The following is a 26184-nucleotide window of genomic DNA, read 5'->3' as shown; positions in this document are numbered from 1 at the left end:
TCAGCCCTTTAAATGGTGAACTTGATTTGGTTTCTATTCCTAAACTGCCCTTCCTGTTAACTGGCCCTCTGGCTTCATACACCAAGACTGAACTTAAGGCGACCAGGTTTTTAGGGGTGCCTGGGTGGCTCAGTCCATTAAGCAACCAATTCTTGATTTCAACTCAGTTCATGATCTCATGGTCACAAGTTCGAGCCCTGTGTCAGGCTCTGTGCTGACGGTATGAAGCCTGCTTGGGATTCTGTCTCTCCCTCTGCCCCTCCCCCACTTGCATGCTATCTCTCTGTTTCTCTCTCTTTTAAAATCAATAAATAAACAAAAATGGGGGACATGTTTTTAGGACCAAATCATAGGTTCCACCTCTCACTCTCTCCCACTTGAAAAGGAAAGAAAAGAAATGTTCCTCAGGTAGCTCAAAGCATGTTTCTCCAATACTCTAGGTATTTATTTGTTTCAGACTGATGGAATTAGTACATAGATGGACTATGAGACTACAAGACTGGACTATATTAATTATCTATTGCTGGGTAACAAACTACCCCAGATATCAGCAGCATAAAACAGCAAACACATTACCTCACAGTTTCTGTGTATCAGAAATCTAAGCATGGCTTCCCTGGGGACTTCTGCCTCTGCGTCTCTCACAAGTCTGTCATCAAGGTGTTGACCAGGGCGGCATTCTCATTTGAAGGTTCAACTGATAGAGGAGTTGTTGATAAGCTCACTCAGGTGACTGTGATCAAAATTCAGTTCTTCACAAGCTGTTAAGCTGAGGGCCTCAACTTTTTTCTGGCTGTTGGCCAGAAGCTCGCTTAAGGACAAGCCATAGGACAGCTCACAACATGGTGACTGGCTTCCACTACATGGAACAAGCAAGAACGAGCCAGAGAGTGCGAGCAAGACAGGAGTTAATGAACCTTTGTAGCCCAATCTTGGAAGTGACATCTTAACACTTTTTTTGTCTTATTATATTCATTAAAAACAAGTAATAGCTAATAGGAAGGGACTGCACAAGAACATGAATATGAGGATATGAGGCTCATTGGGGGTTATCTCAGAAACTATCCACCACCTGGACTTAAACAATAAGTTCACCTAGTTAGATAAAAACAGACTATATATTAATGTTGACCAGCCATGTATATGTTAATAATAAAGCTACATGAAAATACAAATTTTACTTATGAGGCATTTATATATGAATGTCAAGCGAGAGGTAATGGCAGCTGGTGCCATTCAAGTAGTTCAGATAAACAACTTGCCGCGAGCTGGAGTAATCAGGACAGTTACATACCCGTGATGTGCCTGGATGTGAGCCCTTTAAATGGGTGATTACAGTTATGGGGGTCCCATAGCTAGGAAGGTATTAATCAAGTACCCTTTAATGACATTAGGAAAGATGAGATACACAAATGTGACACAGGTTTTAGGTTTATTTATTTATTTATTTTTGAGAGGAGAGGGAGGGAGGGAGGGAAGGAGGGAGAAGGAAAGCACACTGGCAGAGGAGGGGCAGAGAGAGAGGGAGACAGAGAATCCCAAGCAGCACCCACAATGTCAGCGCAAAGCCTGACACAGGGCTCGATCTTACGAACCATGAGATCGTGACCTGAGCCGAAATCAAGAATTGGTCACTTAACCAACTGAGGCATCCAGGCACCTCTAGATATGCTTCTAATTGCAATCCCGCCCCCCCCCCCTTCTTGGTATGAAGCCTATTAAGACTCCTTTAGACGGGTGCCCAGGTGTCTCAGTAGGATAAGCGTCTAGCTCAATTTCAGCTCAGGTTATCATCTCATGGTTTGTGAGATCAAGCCAGGAGTCAGGCTGTGGTCACAGCAGAGCCTCTTGGGATTCTCTCTCTCCTCTCTGTGCCCTGACCCTGCTCGCTCGCTCTCTCTCTCTCTCTCAAAAACAAATAAATAAATAAATAAACCTTAAAAAAATAAACATTGAGAGCTTGCTATGTGCCAGACACTGAAGTGCTTTCTGTCTCATTTTGAAAGCGAACCAAGAAATCAAGTTAGCTTGCCATTCTCCAGTCTTCCCTTTCTTCTCCCCTCTCTCTGCTTATATCTCTTTCTTCCCATCCAAGCAAAAGGCTCTTTCTTCCCTCAACCATTAAATGTGCTCTCAAGAGTCCAGACTCCATCACTCACACCTCAGTGTATTCTTAAGTCACACCTACGGTACTTTCATTATGAACCTTATTACTGACTTCTAAATGAAAGGCATTTTTCCTATAAAAGACATTTCAGGCATCACTGGGCACATAGGAGCCATATTTCCCATTTGGAGGATCAAGGGAGTGGTATTTCAGTCCCCGAAATGAAACCATATGAGGAGTTGCCTACTCATCAGGCTGGCCTTGGACTTGACCCATGTAATGGGTATTTGGTTAATAAATAGAGCCTTTCAGTCATATACACATTGACCTCTTGATCTGGCCCAAAGGGGCCACTGTTTTCCATTCACTAATGAGGTAGACTTTGGCGTCTTCCTGTGCCAATTGCAAGTGTGTGATATTTTGTTTCTCCTTAAATCCCTAAAATCTAGAGAACAAAGTTGTCAGAAACTCCTGCTGGTAAGTATCGAAGACAATCTGAGCCATAAGAGAAAAAAAAAATGTTTTTCCTCCTCCCAGGGAAGCTGGTGAAGATCGTATAGCAGGGCCAGCTGGAGGCCTCACACTGGCGGCAGTCACTGCCGCCTTCCCTGCCCACGGCTTTTCCTGTAAAACACACAGGCTTGCGGCAGGGCTGAACCTGACTTTGCAAAAGCCCCCATTCCTCCTCACTAGGAAAGAGAAACCCACTCATTTGGGTCCCGACCAGGAGAGTCCGCTGTGCAACTCCTCTCTAGCTTTTTCTAGAAGAGGTTGAAGAGAAAGCAAAATGTTTACTTTTTATCTATAGTTATCTTCAAGGCTCTGTTCTTTACATATATCACTTCCTTTAACAATCTATTATGAACAAGGAATTATTACTTCGAGTACTCATTGAAGCTTTTTGTTTTATCACCTTCCTGTTTAAGGCTGTGCATGTAACTGACAGAAATAGCAGTGACATCTTTAAAATAAGAAACCTGTCCAACCCACACTTTCTCCTTCATGGGCACTCTCAGCTCCTGTGGATAGGAGTTGCTATTGTAAGTTCTTAAAATTCTGCAAAATTCGAGTAATTAAGTCTTGGTCTCTGCTTTGGCCAGAGAAATGGCCTGCTTAGCTCACAAAATGATATTTTAACTGGATCGTGCATTTCCAAGATGGAAAATTTAAAGGCAGCTAACTCCAACCTATATAGAATGCAAAGAAGGAAATCAGGCATTGGGTCTTGTGCGGTGTATCAAACCGTTTTGCCATCTAACATTTTGGATCAATTCATTTCTGTTCGTCCTTACTTCCCCCTGTGGAAATGGTTCCAGAACCTAGAGACACACCCATAAACATATGCACATGCAGCCACACTATCATTAGTCAGGGGGAGTCTTCACCTGGGCCTGCCTAACATTTTCTGGGCTTCCACCCAAGAAAAAAAAATCTTACTCCACTTTTAACAGCAGGACTTCTTCACACCTCTGCAAAAGCTAAACATCACACACAGTTTATGGTATGAACCTTAAAAAAAAAAAAATCTTTGTGTTTTTCTGACTAAAGGGAAAGAAAGGTCAATATAAATATTGAGAGGGAAGAAATTGGTTCTGGCAGCCAGGCAAAGTGAGAAAAAGGAGTTAGCATTTGCTTAGTACCTACTGAGTTCTGAGCTTTATTTTTGTTTTCCATTTCAAAAGAATGTCTTCATTTTGGGGGTTTGGTTTTTGGGGTTTTTTTGTTTGGTTTTGGTTTTTTTTTTTTTTTTTTTTGGTTTTTTGGTTTTGTTTTGCTTGTGTATGTTATGATCAGCGCCTGAACACCCAATAGCAGAGCCACATTGATCTACGTGTCCATTCAAACTCATGTTTCCACCTCAATGGTCTTGTTTGGTGGGAAGAATGAATTGAAAATGTTAGTGTGAACAGGAAAAGGGAAGAGACATGGAATTTATCAGGCTAGGAGATTTGTAACCACATTTTAACCAGAAGAAAAAGGGAACTGGTGATTTTCTCTTGTGTTAATCAGAAGGTAATGAGGTCTTCCTTCAGCAGAAGTCCCATTTCTGGTTTTGTTTTAGCATAAATTCGATTTCGAACATAGGAAACTGGTCCACAGACTAAGAAAATATGAATCTGTGAGAAGACTGGATCTCTATAATAGCGTCTTTCAACTCCTGGCTTATCACGGAAGACACAACTCAAAGCAATTATTTGTAATACAAAGAAGGAATCTAGGAGACATTGCAATATGGAAAAAGACTCTTTTTCTAATTCCTATATTAAGTCAAACATAATATAGTATCAGACACTGCTTGAAGCATGTCAAAAATACTATTTAATCCTAAGATTGGTACTAATATTTTGTTCCTCATCTTATAGGTGAAGAAATTAAGAACAGTGATTTAATAAATTGTCTATTGTGTCACAGATGCTCAGTGTCTGGGGTGGGATTAGAACCAGGCACTGAGGGTAAAGAATCTACACTCTCAATCACTGTGTGATCTGGCCTCTATTCTGTGCCGATGGTAAAATAAAGCCCAGATCAATTAAAAGCCTTTTGAACAAGGAGTACACAGAACTCTAAATGTATCCCTCTGTATATTTGTTTTATTTGTCTGTCTGTCTGTCTGTTTGTTTGTTTGTTTGTTTGTTTTAAAGAGCTTGAGTGAGGGAGAGGGGCAGAGAGAGAGAGAGAATCTTAAACAGCTTCCACCGTCAACGGAGAGCCTGAGGCAGGGCTCGACCCTGGGATCATGACCTGAGCTGAAATCAGGAGTCGGATGCTCAACTGACTGAGCCACCCCGGTGCCCAACAGCTCTCTAGATTTGAATGTGAGGCCGTGGATTGAAGCAGAGACCTGAAGGCCAGGACAACTAGCCAGTACAACTGGTCAGGTGCACAAGAGGTAAGTCTGTCTTAAAAACAAATACCAAGTGTAAGACTCTCCCCAGGTAATTAATTAACCAAGCCCTGTGCAAAGCCACAGAGAGCCTGAATTGAGGATATGGTTGCTATTCTGTTTTTCAGGCTTCATGAACAATTAAGGACTTGAACAAAACCTAGAAAGATTTAAGGAGGATGGTGGTTTTGTATCTGTAGATAAGCAAGAAAGATAAGAATCCCTTAAGGCGAGAGAAATGGAAGGGAAAATCAAACTCAGTCCTCTTTGGATGAACACACCAGACAAGTAAATCAAGATTCTCCTGGGGCACCTGAGTGGCTCAGTCAGTTAGGCCCAGGACTCTTGATTCAGGCTTAGGTCATGATCTCATGTGAGATTGGACTCCGCAGGGAGCCTGCTTAAGGCCTCCTTTCTCATTCTCCCTCTGCCCTGCTCATGCTCTCTCTCTCCCTTTCTCTTTCTCTCTCAAAAAAAATTTTTTAATCAATTAACCAATCGGTTAATCAATCAAGATTCTCCTCCCCAAGAGTCCCAGTTTACTAGTTACTAGTTACTAGCCACTAACAACTTAGTGGCTCAGGAGATGACATAATCTACAACTATAATAAGGATTTGGGTAACAAATCTAACAGGAGGAGTTAAATTCAGAGGTGATACATTAATGTTGACTTACTTTCTATATCTCATTTTCTCTATCTTTTGTAATTCAAGAGTTCAATGTCTATAATTTCATGAATCCATTTGCTGCCTCATTTAGAGTTTCCCTTGTGCTCCATTAGGTCCCATACTAGACTGTAAGCATCCAGACAGCACAGACCACAGCTCTAACCTCTTCGTGTCCCCCTTAGTGTGTTCAAGCATATACACATGACGTGCTCAGAACAATCATAAAAAAAAAAAAAAAAAAAAAAAAAAAAAAAAAAAAGATGGACTGAGAATCCCAAGCCAAACCTGGAGTGTTGGACCTACATTTAGAAATACTAATTTCATTTTTATTTGCCTATTGACTTGCAGACCTATAGGTCTTTCCTCTGATATATGACATTTGATATATTTCCCCTGAAATGCAGGTTATCCTACTTCCTACCAAATTTAGGCAACTCGTGCTTATCCATGAGCATCAGATATTTGGTGGATTATCCATAATAACAGAACAGAAAGATTTGAAATTTTAGAATTCTATAGGAACAGTAAGCAGGATCTGAACCTTGGTCTGCCAAATTCTACAATGACTGCTTTTTAAGTTTCACCATGCTGCCTTTCTTAGAATCCTTATTAAGCTGGACCTCCATCAAGAGTCCTAGCCATGCCTTTCACTTCTCACCAACCTATCAGCCCACCTTCTGCCCCTTCCCTGGAGCACGTATGATGTGCCTCATAGCTCCCTGCAGGTGGATGAGGTAGGAAAGAAGAAAGGCTGGAAGGATCAGTCCACAATGCAGTCGACTACGCACATGAGACCACTGTCCTTGGAAAAGCCTGCTGCAAGGTTGACCCTTGACTGACATCCAAGAGCTGAGTTTGGGGAGGGTCACCACAATTTCCAAGACTGGTAAGAATGGCTCACTGTGCCTAAACTATTTATGCAACAGTTTATTCTGAACACCTGTTTATACACTGGGAGTCTGGAATTTTAACCTGTCAGGCAGAGGATGTCTACATGACCAGCCCTCAATTATAAACCTTGGCCATGGAGTCTCTAAGAAGCTTCCCTGGTAGGCAATATCTCGCATGTGTTGTCACAACTTGCTGGGGTGATTAAGATCATCCCATACGACTCCACTGGGAGAGGCTGTGCCTGGTGTCCTCTAGACTTCACACCACCTACCTTTTTCCCTTTGCTCCTTTTGCTTTGTGACCTTTCACTGTAATAATGCCTGCCCATGAATGCCCCTATTTGCTGAGTTCTGTGAATCCTCCTATCAAATTATTGAAACTGGGGGTCTGCTTGGGAGACCTTCAATATACTGTTCTTTGCAACTTTGCTGAAAATTTTCTTAGGGGAAGAAAGAAGATTGAAGAGTTAGTCGAAGTTTGGAGATTCTCTGGAGATTCCTAGGTCTGGGCTGCCCCCTTTCCAAGGGTGATTCTGGAATTCTATTGCCTACACCATGCTATTTAATATGTTTATGGGGAAAAAAAATTCTATTATCCTCAAAAGCATTACACATTTTCTTAACAGTAGAATAAGGTTTTGCTGGCATTCCAAAATGGCCAGAAAGCATGGGTACAAAGAAGCCTCTAGGATCTGTCCTTAAGGAGATAGGCAATATGAATGCTCTAAAAACAGCTTCAGAAAAACTGTGGCATCCTTTGGGATGGAAAAAGCGGTCTATAAACAAAAGGTGATTTGCCTGTGCTTTGTTCACAAAATAAACATGCTTTTGATGAAAATATGGCCTTTCTTGCTGGCAAAAAATTTCAGAAGAGTTTCCTTTTTCTCCATCCCCTATGATTAAAATAAGCACCTATCTGGATTTGTATTTCTGATGACAACAAAAAATGTATGGGGACATCACTAATATCTCAATCATTGAAACATCTTCTGGGGAACAAGGCAGGACAATAAACGTGACTATGTCAAAGAATGCTGTGGAGAATAAAACTACCTTCACAAGGAAGAGCAAACTCCAGAAACTTCTTCCCTGCAAATATTAGATTGGAAGAAGCAAACAGATAGATTAAAAAAAATAGTATAATCCGAGTTCACTTTTCTTGATGAGTGCTGTTGAGTTAGTTGTTTTGTGGAGGCAGGGTTGTTGTTGTTGTTGTTGTCTTTAATCGTTTTTCTGCAATGCAATAAGGTTTGCGTGGATTTTATCCAAACCAGGCTAGGGAGCTAGGGCTTTCTGCATCTATTGCCAGATTAGATCCTTGCCTAATAAATGAGTTTTGTGAATCTTGACTGCGGCAATTTACTCCAGAGAATTTCCTGCTGTCAGTTTCTCTGGAGTGGGGAGTTGGGTGAGGGGAGAGGGAGAAAGGTGGGGGGTTGGGTTTATTACTCCCAATATGCTCTGTGCTGTTGTGCCTGGCTGTGCATATGCCTAGGACTCACGGCATATGGCCCAGGGGCTGCCAGTGGCCCGCTTAGCAGCTGTCTCTAGCATATTTTGACATAAAAGCCATTATATTTTTGGCTGGCTAATTGCTTTTTATTAAACAATTGTTGGAAGTTGGCTGATAACTTTTATGAATTTAAAATGAAAGGCTCACTGAGAACTTCTGAAAGCAAACAGTGCTTGGTCCACCTGGGAAAATGCAAAAGGGCTGGCATTCCATCTGCCAAATAGAACTCGTATCAGGCACAGCAACTGAGAGCTAGGGGATGACAGTTTCCATTTCTCAAAGTACGAGGTTCCCCTGAAAGGCCATCGCATGGCTCTGGGAAAGGACAAACAAAACGTTACCCTCTTCAAAGTCTATGGGGGAAATAATGATTTGAAAAACAAAATCTTCTCCCAACCCAGAAATCCTCTCCACAAAGGTAGTAGAGAAAGAAGTCACTTTTTATTATTGAAGAAGCATTAAGCCAGAATGTGGAGTACATTACAAGCAATCCACAAAGAGATTGCAAAGACAGAAGGAAATCCACCCTTGTATACAGCCAAGCAGAACAATCCATTACATATAAGTTTTCGAGATAAATCATAACTAGTCTCAAGTAAGCGGAGTGGACAGCACCATTTGTCAAACACAGTTCATCCCAACTTTACCTAGTAATGGGGTCACCCTCTAAGTTAGCTTAGTGACTTTATCCCAAAGGAAAGGGGGTTCTTTATGGCAGGAGGTTGTTTTACAACTTGGAGCAAGGCACTCACTGAAGTTATCTCCTATCCTCCCAGAGAAACTGGGAGACTCCCTTGATGCTTACATGTCAAAGAGTTGCCATTTCTAGGTCCTTGAGAAAGAGATCTTCTGGGATAATAAAGTTGACAAAAGGCTTATTTAGTTTCATAAAATAAAATAAAATAAAATAAAATAAAAGTGAGCAAGGGGCAGAAAGAGAGAGAGAGAGAATCCCAGGAGGGGCAGAAAGACAGAGAGAGAAAGAGAAGTGGGGCTCATGCTCATCCAAAGCAGAGCTCGAGCTCACCGGATGTGAAACTCGAACTCACAAACCATGAGATCATGATCTGAGCCGAAGTCAGATGCTTAACGACTGATCCATCCAGGCACCCCAAGAATTGGCCTTTAAAAAGGAAAAAATGAAGAAGTAAAGGTTCTGTCTCCATCAGTTTTATTCTATTCCCAGGCTATACATGGATTCTGTCCTTAATTCTAGTCTGAGATTCCCCAGACATCGTCCACAGAGGGAGGCAGGAAAGACTTTGGAGCAATTCATCACAAATCCAAGAAAAACTCTTCAAACCACAGGTCCTCTGGGCTCACCTCTCCAGACATGCTGAACTTTACACTCCTGTAAGATACCAAGTCTTTCTTGTTAGGGCCTCCTACATGGACCCTCTACCTGAAACACATTCGTCCCCATGCCCCCCCCCCCCCAACCTCCATCTTCTTTACCCAGTTATCTCCTTCTCATCCTCATGTCATAGCTTCAGTGCCATTTTTCAGGTCTCCCTCCTCCATGTTCCCATGGTCCTTATGCATCCCTTTCTGTAACATATCCCATGTCTGTAACACATCCCAAGTAAAAGAAAATTCAAGCACAACCAGGGATTAAGCACATAACACACAGGGGGATCTGAGACCACAGCAGCACATGCCCCACATAAGGGCAATCAACTCACTGTCTTCTAAAACATGCCCTGGCCAAAAAACCCCTCTGCTGGTCAAGCTCCACTAAGTGGTTATGGAGCTATGGGAAATGAGGGAGACAAATGCCAGATCATGGAGCTAGAGTTAAGGGATGGACTTTATTGGGGAACTTGCAAGCTGAGGCTCATCCGAAAGAAGTTCATTGTCCTGTGTTCCCTCATCATCCCTCAGAGAGAATGCCCAGGTGACAGGGAGGCTTACAGATGCAAAGTTTCTGTTCTGGAAGAGACATTGTGCTCCTGGATTCTACCTTCTTATAGTGCAGGCAGGAGAGCAGCCTTATCAGTGGAAGAACACCAGACAGGAAGTAGGTCTGAGGCAGCAGGGAAAAGGAGAGGACACCTGCTCTGTGAAGAATTGTCCTAGTGCCGGCCGCCAGCACCTGACAACCCTGGGAGAAGGAAAATGAAGGCTGCTGGAGGGTAGGGACCTCAGTCCCTTAAGAAATTGTGTTGGGGGCAGTGCCCCCAACTGGGGAAGGAGAAGCCTTTTTCCAAGCGCTATGAGCTTCTGGGATCATTCGCCAGACAATCTGATCTCTCTTCCACCGATGGCCACCAGCCCCCAACTCTGATCCTCCCTCTGTCTCTCTTCCCCCCACAAGATTGGATCCTTTCTTTTTTTTTTAAGTTTATTTATTTATTTTGAGAGAGAGAGAGAGAGCAGGGAAGAGGTAGAGAGAGAGGGACAAAGGTAGAATCCCAAGTAGGCTCTGAGCTCTCAGCACAAAGCAAACCCACAAACTGTGAGATCATGACCTGAGCCGAAATCAAGAGTCCAACACTTAACCCACTGAGCCACCAGATGCCCCATGGATCCTTTCTTTACATAGTTATATTCTTGGAGCCTGAGGCGGTACCTGGCATGTAATAGGAACTAGAAAATGTATTTGTTGAAAAAATGAAGGATCAGCTTTCTAACAGCAGAGGCAGCCTGGGACTGAAATCTGGATGTCCTACTCTCTCTCAAAAAGTGTAACATGGGAGGCAGGGAGGACAGCATGTGCTGTCAGCTGGCTGTTATGATTCCCTCCCGCCCTCCTCCTCTTAGTCAAGCCTCCTTTATTCTCCAGGGCTGTGCTATACCTCATTAATGTTAATATCTTATCTAACCTTTCCTCGGCTCACCGCAGTGATGACACTTCTATTCCACTGCCTAATCGCTCCTACTCTTCATCTTTCAAAATGTCCACCCTACACTTTCTCCTCTAGCTGCAGGCCATTTCATGCCTCTTCTGAGACTTAATCATCTTTCTTTTTGCCTGGTTTAGTGCAGAGAAGTGGACGGAAAAATGCAGAAGGGCTTTAGAAAATAAAGGAGAAATCCCATATCCAGCACATTCTTACCAGCGGTAAGAGGTTCGTCCATCACTTATCTCCCCCTTCCACTGGGAGCTGAGGTCCTCTCGGAGGAGGATTTGAGGTCCAGTCACGGGCAGGGGAATGAATAGATCTGCCTTCCAACCTGGTCCCAGAATATATTTAGACCTGAGAGCTTGCAACTGCTTCTAAGTACCTCCACTCCCTGCAAAAGACCAGTGCTTTTCTATCCAGGCCACCCTCTCTTCAGGTCAATGAGCAGAGGAGATCTCAGATTTTAAGAGCCCCTTTGGGTAGAGTTAAGACCACAAGGGAAACATAAGGAGGTGAGAGAGTTAAGACCTGGAGTTGGCAGGCACTTACATCTCAAATGTTTGTAGATATAATACAGGAGCATTCAGCTTCCGCAGGCTGCACCTGTATTCAGGCTATTTGAGTCCATGGAAAACTATGAAGCAAACCATCAAAACAGGACCATGACCATTACCACAACCCAGGTGCCACCATTACTGAGCACTTTGAGGCACCCAGAGGCATTTGACAATGGAGCTGAGTAGGGAAAGCAATCAGATGTGAAAATTTCAGTCTGGGAACAGCTTCAGATTGCTTGCCCTCTGATTAACTGCTCAAAAACCGGAGTTCTGACTTTATATTCCACCCCTCACTCTGAGTCATGATTGCCCTGTAAAATGCCCTTATCAAGCATGAGGGGGAAAAATTAATAAGCTCAAGGAATCACTGGGATTGCTTCAGCCAAAGAAAGAAGGTAAGAAAATAATTTCTCTGATGTAACTATTAAGGTCACGGTGGGGATTGGAGAGCAGATATTGACATTCTTAATGATACTCAAAATGCATAGCCTCAAGAAGCAAGGCAAGAAGTCTGGCAAGAAGCAGTAGAGGGAAAGGGGGAGAGGAACTGATGCAGTCAGAAAGTAAACAGTTATTTTCATTTTTTACTTAAAAGTCCATGTCAATAATCTTGATAAACTGTGAATAGGAGGAAATCATGGACATATGCTGCGACTACTGTATTTATTCTTGTTTTTCCCTTTCCCAAAGAACACTAAAGGCTGCACTCTGAGCTCACCTTCGAGAAAGGCAACATGAAAAGGCAATTTCAGAAGAGCAGGGCATGGCTGCTGACATCTGATAGACAGCCTGAACGTATTTTATCTTATCAGTGCCTCTCACTCCTGAGCTCATTTTCCTTTATTCCCCAATGCAGCTATCTCTTGCTCTTCCTAAACTCCCTGATTCCCACCTTGCTCATGGAAGATTTTAAAAGAAAAACACATTTTTTTATTAAAGTGATATAAAAAGCATCCCTGGGTCCCTGGACCGCCCAGCAGGTGTACATATTGGTTTGGATTGTTTAGGAAAAGAAATCGGTGGCAAATATTCCATATCTGGACACCAAAATAATTAAACCAAGTATCTTCCTGTCCATTACACAAGAACCATGATAATCCGCACAGCTTGTTTTTATTCTTCGGACTCTTTGAATGAAAATAATTTCAAAATTGTGTCTCAAGACTGCTATCTTCTATAGAAAGATATTCCAATATAAACAAAATTCAACAAAGTTGAGAAAAATGAAAACTGTGACCAAGGTGCTCCAAAAGAAATTGCAACCAGGAAATAATGAAATTATCCAAATAATTCCAAACAGCAGTAAATTGGGGTGTGGCTAGATGCAAGATAATGCTTTATAGATTATCTGATTTAGCTACATACATCAATCAAATTGAAGGGAGAGAGAAAGAGAGAGAAGGAACTACTATCCGATTAATAAACTGTGCCTAGAGATACATGTATTTTCCTACTCTTTCTTCAAACTACGGGCTAGTTTAATTGATCCCTGCCATTATCATGAATGAATGACAGCAAAGGAGAGCAATATTTTATTCGGCATGATAAAGATAGATATCCTGATATTGTCTACTACCTTTTTCTCAGAGGTGATGGGAGAAGACAAAGGGCACAGCACAAATGTTAAGGGCACAGCTTTTGGACTCAGACCACTAAGACTCAAATCCCAACTCTGCCATTTACTGGATCTGTAAACATAGACTTGGTAAAGTCACCTTTTCAAGACTTAGTTCTCTACACGTAAGATTAGATGGTAACAGTTCCCACCTCCTAAGGTGTGGCAAGAATTAAATAATAAATTAATCCACAAAAACTCTTTGTGGGGTTCCTGGGGCACACACATGCACACACATACACATCACCACCCAGGGAGTGCCAGCTGCCATTTCTATCATTATTAGCACTTCTAAGTTTAAAAATCTTGGTGAAAATAACATCCCAAGGGCAAATCGAATAAACAGATTGCCATAAAGAAAGCAGAAATGCCCATCTAGGCAGAGTGTACACATTTACTAAAGGTGAATAGCGTTTTTCAGATTTAAAGCACAGATATGTATACATCACTGTGAGCATTTTTTCTTCCATGAGTTTGTTGAACAAATAATTCCTTCTAACAAATCCACCATGTACAAAAACAGATCGTTTAAGCAACATTATCAGGTAATAACCCATTTGTTGCATAAATGAATTTTCTAAATGTGAAGAGGTGAAACTGTCTGGTAGAGCCAGAGGTAGAAATAGAGATGGGGGTGTGGGGGGGAGCAGAGCAGGGCAGGGTGGGGGAGGATAGTTTTAATGGAAAGCATTTTTTAAGGCAATAAATACTCACACGGGTTCTAAACAGAAACCTTTTCTGAATGACATGTCACTGATATCAAAATGAGCTCTAGCTCCACGCTGGCTCCTATTTTCCCTAAATAGAAATGTTCTCACTGCACGTACAGTGTAGTATAAAGAACTCTCTGCCTCTAACTGCTACCCTTTTAAATCCTCCTTTCAACATCATGTGGTTCTCCTACAACCCCCCAGCCTCTGAGCCTCATATGCTTGTTTTTTTATTTATTATGTAGTCAGGGTTTATTAACTATCATGTGTCAGGGACTGTGCAGAGAACACAATGATAAATAGGACACCATTAACTGCCCTAAAGGAGATTGCAGTCTAAAGGAATATACAAACACTAGTTATTATATCTTAGTCTACATAATATGTGTGCTTCTTCTGCATTTCTTTCCCCACCATTCCTACCTCCCTCTCCCTTCTGCTGAAGGCAAGGAAACCAATTAGCCAAGTTAGTTAAAATTATATTTTTAATAGAAGCAAGCATATTCCGAGTCAGGGGTTCTCCTTTTAGTAAAATTCATGGATTTTATTTTTAATGACCTTGAAGCATCGAGTTCAGCTGTTTAGAAGCCATTTGTTTTCCTTTATATTTTCTAGTGTTCCAAATAGATGAGGTTGCCAGGGTAATGACCTCTGGATACGTGAGGAATTCATGTATTATAGCAAATAAAAGCCTGTGCAGTTAGCCAACACTTCCAAATGTGATTACATCATAAAGGCTGAATACTAAGCAATGTTTGTGGTATTTCTGTAATAGTTTTGGCAATAAAGACTGCCCTTCAAATTCTCACTTTAAAAACTGGTATATAAGTTTAGAACAGTCATTTGTCCCAGATCACACACAAATACATTTTTAAACATTAGCATTTCAGAGAAAATAAAAGGAAGTATTACTTCAAACAACAAGCACATCATATTAACTCATCACCCTCAGAGGTTGCCTGGGCTGCACATATAAATAGGTTAAAAACAATACTGGAGGGGGAGTGCCTGGGTGGCTCAGTCGGTTGAGTGTCCAACTCTTGATTTTGGCTCAGTCATCATTTCACGGTTGTGAGATCTAGCCCTGTGTCAGGCTCTGCACTGAGCGTGAAGCCCGCTTTGGATTCTCTCTCTCTCCCTCTCTCTGCCCTTCCCCACCTCAAAATAAATAAATAAACATTAAAAAAAACACTTGGGGATAGAAGGCAAGATGGCAGTGTGACTAAGGTTTTTAATTTCTCCAAAAGAAACACAAAAGAACAAAAATTGACAATTCAATAAAAATTACAAAGAAAAAGGGGCGCCTGGGTGGTTCAGTCGGTTAAGCGGCCGACTTCGGCTGAGGTCATGATCTCGCGGTCTGTGGGTTCGAGCCCCGTGTCGGGCTCTGTGCTGACAGCTTAGAGCCTGGAGCCTGTTTCAGATTCTGTGTCTCCCTCTCTCTGATCCTCCCCCGTTCATGCTCTGTCTCTCTCTGTCTCAAAAATAAATAAACGTTAAAAAAATTTTAAAAAAATGTTTAAAAAAAATTACAAAGAAAAAAACTCCATAAATATAAAAAAGACTTTTTTTCCCTCATTTTAAGACTCTTTAAAAGATGATTGGGTTTTTTAAAGCAAAAACAGTGATAATAAATCGTAAGGTTTATCACATAGGTAGAAGTAAAATATCTGATATAATAGCACAAAAGATAGATGGGAAAATCTAGAAGTATACTATTGGAAGATTTGTTACATAAACTACCATAATATTTTTTAAGGTAGATTATAATAAGTCTAAGATGTATATTGTATATTGTATAAGTATATTGTATATATAATAAGTCTAAGATGTATATTGTAAATCTTAGAGCAATCACTAACAACTAAAACAAAAAGAATATCTAATAAGTCAGTAGTGGAGATAAAAATGGAAACACAGAAAATATGCAGTCAATACATCAAAGATAGGACAAGAGGTCAAAGGAAACAAAGAAGCGTGGAACAAATAGAAAACAAATAGCAAGTATCAAATTTAAGCCCAACCATATCAGTAAATGAGCTAAGAAAATCAAGATCCAGCTATATTTCTATGTACAAGGTATCCACTTTAAATATAAAGACATAGATAGTTTAAAGGTAAAAGGATGAAGACTATATGCCATGCAAGATGCTGGGATGCCTATGTTACTACCAGTTGAAGCAGAATCCAGAACAAGCAATATACCAGAAATAAAGAGGAACATTTGATGATGATGAAAAGAAAACATAAGAATCCTAAGTGCACCCATTTTTAATCTACCAAATAACAGTTTAAAATATATAGAAAAAATTTTATAGAACTGAAAAGAGATACAGACAAATAATTATACTGGATCAAGACTCCTCTCTCTATGATTTGTTAAAAAAAAAAATAACAAAACAAATAAGTAGGTATATAGAAGATTTGGAAAAAAAAAAAGAGGAAGATTTGAAGAACACTATGAACCAACTTAACTTAATTGCCATTTATAGAAACTCAACCCAAGGACAGAAACATACACATTTGTCTCAGATGCACAATGGAATATCAGACCTTGATATGTTACCACAGGAAACTCTATTTTGGACCAGAGTGAGTCTCAAATAAATTGAAGGAATGAAACCATATAGAGGTGGCTATCTGGCTCCAATAGAACTGAAATAAAATTCAATAACAAAAAGATATCCAGATAATCCCCAAATATTTGGAAATTAAACAACACACTTCTAAATAATCATGAAGGAAAGAAGAAATCACAAGGAAAATTAGAAAATATTTGGAAATGGGGCACCTATGTGTCTCGGTTAAGTGTCTGACTCTTGATATCAGTTCGGGGGTGATCTCGCAGTTGTGAGATCAGCTCCCATGTTGGGACTCTGTACTGAGCAAGGAACCTGCTTGGGATTCTCTCTCTCCTTCTCTCTCTGCCCCTCCCTCACTCATGCTCGTGCTCTCTCTTTCTCTCTCTCTCTCAAAATAAATAAAATAACATTTAAAAAAATATCTAGAATTGAATGAAAATAAAAGCACAGTTTATCAATATTTCAGGGATACAACTAAAATCATTCTTAGAGGAAAATTTATAACATGGGATGCTTGTATTAGAAAAGATGCTTGTATTAGAAAACTAGTGTTGGGGCACCTGGGTGGCACAGTCTTTGAGGGTCTGATTTCAGTTTAGGTCATGATCTCGCGGTTGGTGAATTCAACCCCTACATCAGGTTCACTGCTGTCAGCACAGAGCCTGCTTTAGATCCTCTCTCTCTCTACCCCTCTCCTGCTCACTCTCTCTCTCTCTCTTAAAAATAAATAAAACATTTTTTAAAAAGAAAAAAAAAGATAACCAGCCTAACCCCAACGAACCAAACTTAGTCGTAAAACTAGAAAAAGAGAAAATTAAACCCAAACTAAGCAAAGTAGGGAAATAACAAAATGTGGAAATCAGTGAAATAGAAACGAACAACAACAAAAAAAAGAGAGAGAAAGAGAGAGAGAGAAAATCAATGAATCTGAAAGCTGCTTTCTTGATAGCTTTAATAAGACTAATAAATATTTAGCATGATTGATCAAGAAAAAAAAATGGGAGGGGCGCCTGGGTGGCTCAGTCAATTAGGTGTCCAACTTCGGCTCAGGTCACAAACTTGCAGTTTATGAGTTCGAGCCCCACATCAGGCTCTGTGCTGACAGCTCAGAGCCTGAAGCCTTCTTCAGATTGTGTCTCCTTCTCTCTCTGCCCTCCCCCACTCATATTCTGTCTCTTCCTCTCTCTCTCAAAAATAAATAAAACTTTAAAAAAAATTTTTTTAAAAAGGAAAGAAAATGGGGAGGGAGGAGAGAAAACACAAAGAATATTCCCTACCCCCACAGTATACATCAAAATGTGCATCCAGCAGTGTTTTAGAATTGCTAGGGACCAGTGACTGCAGTGTGCCACCCACTTTTTCTCTCCAAATAAGAATGTTTATTGAAGTTATCCTATCCCTGTTCCATCAAAATATGCTTGGGGGAGGGGGATAAACAGATAAATCATCTTTTTGTTGTGGTGGTTTGGAGTTGTTTTGTTTGTTTCTTGTTTGTTTGGTTTCCATTATAATTTTCCCAGTGAAGAATCACATCTGGAACTGATGAAACACGATCACAAACTCCTGGAGTTTGAGTCAATGCCATGATTGATTGGGACCTTTGGGGTATCTATTTTAGGAAAGGTAACTGCATTTCCATGGAGGAGAATGGAAGAAAATGGAGGGCAACTATGTAGGTTGTTATTATTTCCCCCAAGTATATACTGCTGGCTGTCTCAGTATATTATCCTCTTCAGGAAATTAAGCCCATAGAGGAATATATATGAAAATATATATATATATATATAATATATATATATATAACTTGTTGCCATGAGTTGCAGATCCATGAAGAGAGGAAGTACATTTCCCACCAGAACTCAGCTTATAATTGCCTGGTTCATTTCTGATAGTCATTGAATAGATCACTCCAAAAACTAAGGGTATAGCACAGTTTTGCATGGCTCGGAGCCTGAACAATCTTGGGAGCCATATTTAAGACAAGAATACAAAATTATAAAGTTAGGAATAAATAATTATTTAAAACTAAAAGAGGAGTAAAAAAATCACAAATGTTAAAAAGCTAACAAATTCATCAAACATTATAAAATTCAGAAAAATGCAAGGTATTTTTATTAGTTTACTGGACTGCTACATATCTATGACAATTTTTCCTACATTATTTTGGTTGCACACTCTGACTCTCTTCATGTGACAATGATTTTGTAGAAGAAGAAGGAGAAAGAGGAGGAGGAGGAGGAGGAGGAGATGGAGAAGGACAAGAAGAACAAGAAGAAGAAGGAGAAGAAGGAGGAGGAGGAAGAGAGGAAGAAGAAGAAGAGGAAGAAGAAGGGGGAGGAAAAAAAGAAGGAGAAAAAGAAGGTGGAGAGGAGAGTTTCTTCCTAAAGAGAGAAAAAATGACTTCATCTTTCCTTTAACCTGGATGATCAAAATTTGTGTTTTAACTATGGATAGTTTAGAAAAGTTTGTTTCCACCACACAACTTCTTATTACTATTTTTTTCCAGTGACGAGTCATAAATACTGTGGATTTATGACACTAATTTGTCATCAATATCCTTCTAACAACCTAGTGAGGCTATTATGTTGGATCCTGAAACTTGGTGTCATGATGATGGTGAGTTGGCACATTGGGTAGAAGGAATCCTCTAGAAAAGCATTTCTACACTGGGACAGCTAGCAGTAATTTAACTGATAAATCACCGAATGATGGGAAACTACATTAAACATATCATACTAAACTCAAATTAAATGCATTTTATTTATCATTTTTTATTTTTTTTAACATTTATTCATTTTTTGAGAGATAGAACACAGAGGGGCAGAGAGAGAGGGAGACACAGAATCTGAAGCAAGCTCCAGGCTCTGAGCTGTCAGCACAAAGCCCAATACAGGGCTCGAACCCACAAACTGTGAGATCATGACCTGAGCTGAAGTCGGATGCTTAACTGACCAAGCCACTCAGGCACCCCAAGCTAAATGCATTTTAAATTCAGTCTCCCCTTGACAAAAGTGTTCTTATTGATAATACCCTTTGAACCAGCAATTCTATTTCTAAACATCTATCCCAAACACAGAGAAGAAATTATTAAATAATTTCTGTGCAAGTCTGCTATTTGTAATAGAAAAAGACTGTAGACAATTCAGTTGTCACTAATAGGTGACTGCTTTAATAAAATAAGGTGCTTCCACAAATGGAATATTATGTAACTATAATAAGGAATAAAGAAATCTCTATATACTGACATGCAGTGGTCTCCCAGACATGTTAAGAGAAAAATGCAAGCTGTAAAACAGTGTGAATGGCATACTCTATTTTATCTAAGAAAAGGGGTGGTATTAAAAGAGAGAGATTCCATAAATTTAGATATACATACTAAAGTTTTTACACATGAAATGATACCAGATAATAAAGATACACATAATCTTGTATGTGCGCGTGTGGGAAGGTCAGGAGAGGGAGAAAGAACAATATTGTGGTTGAAAATATAGATGAATATAACCTTGACCCTAGTAGTGTCTCAATTATACAAATAAATGTCTCAATATATATTAATAAAAATGTATAATGCGGCATTGTTTATAATAACAAAACAAAACTGAAAACAACCTAAATCTCCCTTAATAGAGTACTAGTTCAAATAATTATGCTACATATATACAATGTGATTCATTCCCTTCTCAGGCATGATGCTCTCTGGCTCAGATGAGTTCTCTGATGAGTTCCATGGGTCATCTCACACAGAGGTAGATTTTCAGCTAAAAACATCTCCTCCATTTTCTACCCTAGAGATTCACATAGTTTACGTGAGATTCTCCAGAGAGTCAAGCCTCATAAATCCATAGATTGCAAATTTGCTTATTATAAGCAATCCTAATCCAGGGATCCTCCTCAAAACATTCCATGGATAAAGACTCTGCCCAGAGGTCTAGTTATCATGCTTATAAGGAGATATGGTTGGATCAGCTGCTTAAGTTTCTATTCCCTTGGTGTGTCCTCCCCAGTAATAAAGATATAAATGACCACAGGTCCTCATATATATATATATATATATATATATATATATATATATATATATATACATATATGTATATATGCATATATATATGCATATATACATATATGTATATGTATATGTACACGTATATACATATGCACATATATATGTGTATGTATATGTACACATATATATGTATACATATATATATACACACACACACATATATATATATACACACACACACACACATACACACACACATGCTTACCTATGTATGAAACAATTCTGGCATAAACACAGAAAATTATTAATGATGGTTATATCCGAGAAGCAGCCCAAGGAAATAAAATGGGAGGAAAGGAAAGTTTTTACTTTTCTTCTATAGTCATCTGCACTGTTTGACTTTTTTTTAATAGCACAAATATTGCCTTTATTTTTTTTCAAACTTACTGATTTCTTAAAAGAAATAATTTGAATAAATTAGTGGGTTAACAAATCCATGATGGGTAGTTTAGGGAAGTTGGAATATATCTGGAGAGAGCTCCTACTATGTTAAGGAAAACCAACATCCCTGTCAGGATACAACTTTGGTACCACCATCAGGAATATAGCCCTAAACTATAGGACCTCAGGTTTGATCCACTATAGCAAATCAGGCTCCTGACAATTTCTGAGCCTCAGTTTCCTTGCATGTAAAGATGTAAAAAGGTCACCTAGCTCTTAGAATTGTGACGAAGATTCAGAGAAACAATATTGTAAACGTAACACAGAAAAAAAATAATCAATAAATCGTGTTTATATCATCAGTTATATTCCAGCTAAAGCCAGGCACATGGTACAGCTGTCACTTTCACATTGTTGCCCTAATTAACATTCTTTCCACAAAGACCAGCAGACATGGGAGACAGCTCCGGTCTTCCCACCTCCGGAATTTAGAAGTGTAATTCCATCTAAAGTCTGGAATAAAATTAAATTTGATAGTTGTCTCTATTCTCTTTCCTTCATATCAGCCTCTGCCAATAACCATCATGACAAATGCTTCCAAAACACTTCAGAACTGAGCAAGCAAACTCCTGCTATTGTGAGGGTGAAAGTTCCAGGGATTTGGAGTTCAAACACAGGACTCTGCCACACTGAAGGGGGATCCCTAGGCAGAATCACAACCACTGCCCAAAGGTATGGAAACCAATCACTGAGGGAGCAGACAAGGTGTGTTTCTGTCTTCATGTGCTTCTCTTTTCACTTAGAGAAACACTGACAGAGAAGGGGACCATTTTGCCAATCAAGCAGAACTTTTGCTCAACAGAACACTTCACCATGGCTGCCTACAAGTCTGTCTCCTGCTCTGACAACTAGAACAGAGACATTCAGGTGGTGGCACTGGGCAGGAAGAAAGGAGTGGTGGGGGGAGGGAGTTGAGGGTGGGAATAAATGCTATAGCTTAAAGTATTTTTATTCTTTTGCTGAGAATAAATATAAGACGGAGCTGCCTTCAGAGCTGTTGATCCAAAGCCCCTTGACATTTCTCCATGTAATAAAGTATTTTAAAACAAAATTCACTTAACAAGCATTGGGAAGTAAGAATGGAGAGGACTGTTTGGGTGGTTTTCTTTTCAAATGGGGTCTTTTCTTTTCTGAAAGCTACAGACTCACCAACAATAGCTGTGGCATAAATTGAATAAACTCATGTCTTCCTTGTTTTTCTCTAACAAACCTTCTGGAATCTTATACTCCAACTGACCAAGGCTTCTCTTAACGTACACACACCTCCACAAGGGCAGGACCAACTTTATCGTCAAAAATAAATATTTCCCAACAGGTGATTCTCTGCTAGAAACTTTGATGCTAAATGTGGAAATCATACAGGAGGCAGAGATTTGAGTTCCAGGGATTTTGGAGATGATGTGGGATGGAGGATGGAAGGAAGAAAGCTGTTGATAGCATAATAACATGTAGAAAACAGGCCTTTGGATCAGAAAACCGTGTGTTCAAGTCTCAACTCTTCCAATGACTGCCTTTTTTTGACAGAAATAACATAGATAAATTATTTGTTCTCCCCAGCCTCCACTTCCTCATCTGTAAAATGGACCTTAGAAACATGTTTAATAAAAGGTAACTAGTATTGGGAGGAGCCAAGATGACGGAACAGCATGGAAGTTTTTTGTGTGTCTTGCGTCCATGAAATACAGCCAGACCAACACTAAACCATCCTACACACCTAGAAAACCGACTGGAAGATTAACACAACAATCTGCACAACCTGAACCACAGAATTCAGCAGGTATGCGACACGGAGAGCTGAACTTGGGGAGCAAAAAGCCCCGAAAGGTAGGGAGCCACTATTGCAGGTGGAGAGAGGACGGAGACTGGGAAGGGGGGGAGCATACAGGAAAAGCACCCCTCCCCAAAAGCAGCTGGAGAGAAAGTGGAAAATTGGAAACAGCCGCAGGGACTAAACTAAAAAGGGAGAAAGGAGAGAGGAGAGGGTTTAAATTCCATTAAGACTGTAAACAAGGGGAGCGCAAAGGCTGCAACTCCGCAGCTCCATACCTGGCGGTGCTCTGGTGGGAAGGGCGAATCCCCAGGAACAAAGTGGGGTCCGGGAGGTTCTCGGGCCACACGGGGAAAAGCGGTTCCACTGCTGGAAGGACACTTGGTAGAGACTGTTGAAGCCACCTGGTCCCAGCAGACCCCGGAAGGCAGCCACTTTCGCTGGTGCTGGGGCAAGGTTGTTGAGGGTGAAGCCTGGTGCCAGATGTGTGTTGCGATTTTCCATGGTCCCTGAAATGCTGAGGCTACACTGTCTCGCGAATTTTTTGGGGGGGCGGGCTGGCACCTGGCCGTAGCAGGGTCCAGCAGGCGTTCCTGGGTGCAGCTGACATTCGGCCATTGCTCATTCAGCCATTGCTTGGTGAAACCCTCCTGCAGAGGGGTGGAGCACGTCATAGCCACAGTCCTTCAGAAGTAAAGGGCCAGGGAAAACAGCCACATGTGAGACAAAACTTGGGAGAGAGGTGCGGCCTAGGGCCTGGTCACGGAAAGTGGAAAAGTGGGGAGTGGATGAGAGCTGAAGACGGAGGACCGGTGCGCGACTGGTGATCTGGGAGAACAGCCTGGATGGTTGGATGGCGCCATATTTCTCCGCTCGCACGCATGCACACTGACAAGCACCGCAACAATCCACCCCAATAGGCTAGCAGCGCCATCTAGTGGAGAGCAGAGCTGTTACACCGACCCTGCCCAACTGGGCCGTCTTCGCTCTTCAAGAACACAAACCTCACCTGCGGCTGAATTTATGGACTGTAAAGAGCTACATGGACTGACCTCTAGGGGAAAACGAAGCAACTTCAGTCCTACTTCAATCTGTTAGCAGGTTCATCTATTCATTTTTTTTCTCTTTTTCCTTTTTCTCTTTTACAATTCTTTTCTTTTTCTTGAATACAGAAAGAGAAAAAACTCATTTTTATTTACAATTTTTAATAAAAATCTGTCCTTAATTTTTATTACTATATATTTTTACTTTTGTGTAAATTTTTTCAAATTCTACTTTACTTCTGTCATTTTATTTTAGTCTACTTCAGTGTACTCACCTTTTCAAATTTTCAAACAATTTCCTTTTTTTCTTTTCCTTTTTCTCTTTTTCATTTTTCTTTTTCTTGAATGCAGACAGAAAAACTTCATTTTTACTTTCAATTTGTTTTAAAAATATTTTTATTTAATTTTTATTACTATATTATTTGCTCTTATGTAAATTTTTTCAAATTCTATCTTACTCCCATCATTTTATTTCAGTCTACTACAGTGTATTCACTTTTTCAAATTTTCAAACAATTTCGTTTTTTTGTCTTTTCTTCTTTTTTTTTAACTTTTTTCTCTTTTTCATTTCTTTTTTTTAAATACAGAAAATGGAAAACTTCATATTTCATTTAATTTTTATTAAAATATTTTTCTATAATTCTTTTCTACTATATTCTCTAATTTTGTGTATTTTAGTCTATTTAGTGTATTCATTTTTTCAAATTCTCAAACAATTTCCTGTTTTCTTTCTCTACCCCCCTTTTTTTCTTTTTGTTTGTTTCTCTAATCTGTCAAACCACTTTCTACACCCAGACCAAAACACACCAAGGATCTAGCTTCATCTATTCGATTTGTGTGTGTGTATTTTTAATTTTTAATTTTAATATTTTTTTAATTTTAATTTTTTTAATTTCAATTTTCCTAACTCATTAATTCCTTTTCTTCCTTCAAAATGACAAACAGAAGGAATTCACCCCAAAAGACAGAGCACGAAGAAACGACAGCCAGGGATTTAACCAACACAGACACAAGCAAGATGTCTGAACCATAATTTAGAATCACAATAATAAGAATACTACCTGGAGTCCAGAATAGATTAGAATCCCTTTCTGCAGAGATAAAAGAAGTAAAAAATAGCCAGAATGAAATTAAAAATGCTATAAATCAGCTGCAATCATGGATGGATGCAGCAGCGGCAAGGATGAACGAGGCAGAAGAGAGAATCAGTGATACAGAGAACAAACTTATAGAGAATAATGAAGCAGAAAAAAAGAGGGAGATTAAGGTGAAAGAGCACAATTTAAGAATTAGAGAAATCAGTGACTCATTAAAAACAACATCAGAATCATAGGGGTCCCAGAGGAGAAGAGAGAGAAATAGGGGTAGAAGGGTTATGTGAGCAAACCATAGCAAAAAACTTTCCTAACCTGGCGAAAGACACAGACATCAAAATCCAGGAAGCACAGAGGACTCCCACTAGATTCAACAAAAACCGACCATCAACAAGGCATATCATAGTCAAATTCACAAAATACTCAGGCAAGGAGAGAATCATGAAAGCAGCAAGGGAAAAAAAGTCCCTAACCTACAAGGGAAGACAGATGAGGTTTGCAGCAGACCTACCCACAGAAACTTGGCGGCCAGAAAGGACTGGCGGGATATATTCAGTGTACTGAATCAGAAAAATATGCAGCCAAGAATTCTTTATCCAGCAAGGCTGTTATTCAAAGTAGAAGGAGAGATAAAAAGTTTTCCAGACAAACAAAAATTAAAGGAGTTTGTGACCACTAAACCAGCCCTGCAAGAAATTTTAAGGGGGACTCTCTGAGGGAAGAAAAGATGAAAAAATATATATATAAATAAATAAGTACCAAAAGCAACAAAAGATTAGAAAGGACCAGAGAACACCACCAGAAACTCCAACTCTACAAGCATCATAATGGCAATAAATTCATATCTTTCAGTACTCACTCTAAATGTCAATGGACTCAATGCTCCAATCAAAAGACATAGGGTAACAGAATGGATAAGAAAACAAGACCCATCTATCTGCTGTTTACAAGAGACCCACTTTAGACCTAAGACACCTTCAATTATTTCCAAATTGAAAATAAGGGGATGGAGAACCATCTATCATGCTAATGGTCAACAAAAGAAAGCCGGAGTAGCCATACTTATATCAGACAATCTAGGCTTTAAAATAAAGACTATATCAAGAGATGCAGAAGGGCATTATATCATAATCAAGGGGTCTATCCAACAAGAAGACCTAATAATTGTAAGTATTTATGTGCCAAATGTGAGAGCACCCAAATATATAAATCACAAACATAAAGAAACTCATTGATAGTAATACCATAATAGTAGGAGTCTTCAACACCCCACTCACAGCAATGGACAGATCATCTAATCAAAAAATCAACAAGGAAACAATGGCTCTGAATGACACATTGGACCAGATGGACTTAACAGATATATTCAGAACATTTCAGCCTAAAGCAGCAGAATATACATTTG

At 39.9% G+C, this 26184-nt stretch overlaps 1 protein-coding gene across 2 annotated transcripts in view; it reads right to left on the bottom strand.

The window, feature by feature from the left end:
* Positions 1-24039, bottom strand: part of LOC132668519 (uncharacterized) — a 209705-nt gene extending 185666 nt beyond the window's left edge. For both annotated transcript variants that reach the window (XM_081795814.1, XM_081795812.1), the window contains exon 1: positions 22921-24039. In XM_081795814.1, coding sequence (XP_081651940.1) covers positions 22921-23316 — 396 coding nt within the window. In that variant the 5' untranslated portion in view covers positions 23317-24039. The remainder of the gene's footprint in view (positions 1-22920) is intronic.
* Between the last annotated feature and the right edge of the window lie 2145 nt (positions 24040-26184).

This window comes from Panthera onca, chromosome B3 (genome assembly GCF_046562875.1).
Source record: "Panthera onca isolate mPanOnc1 chromosome B3, mPanOnc1 haplotype 2, whole genome shotgun sequence".
Lineage (NCBI taxonomy): Eukaryota > Metazoa > Chordata > Mammalia > Carnivora > Felidae > Panthera > Panthera onca.
The sequence above is the reverse complement of the archived record's forward strand: the minus strand, read 5'-3'. Positions and strand labels throughout refer to the sequence as shown.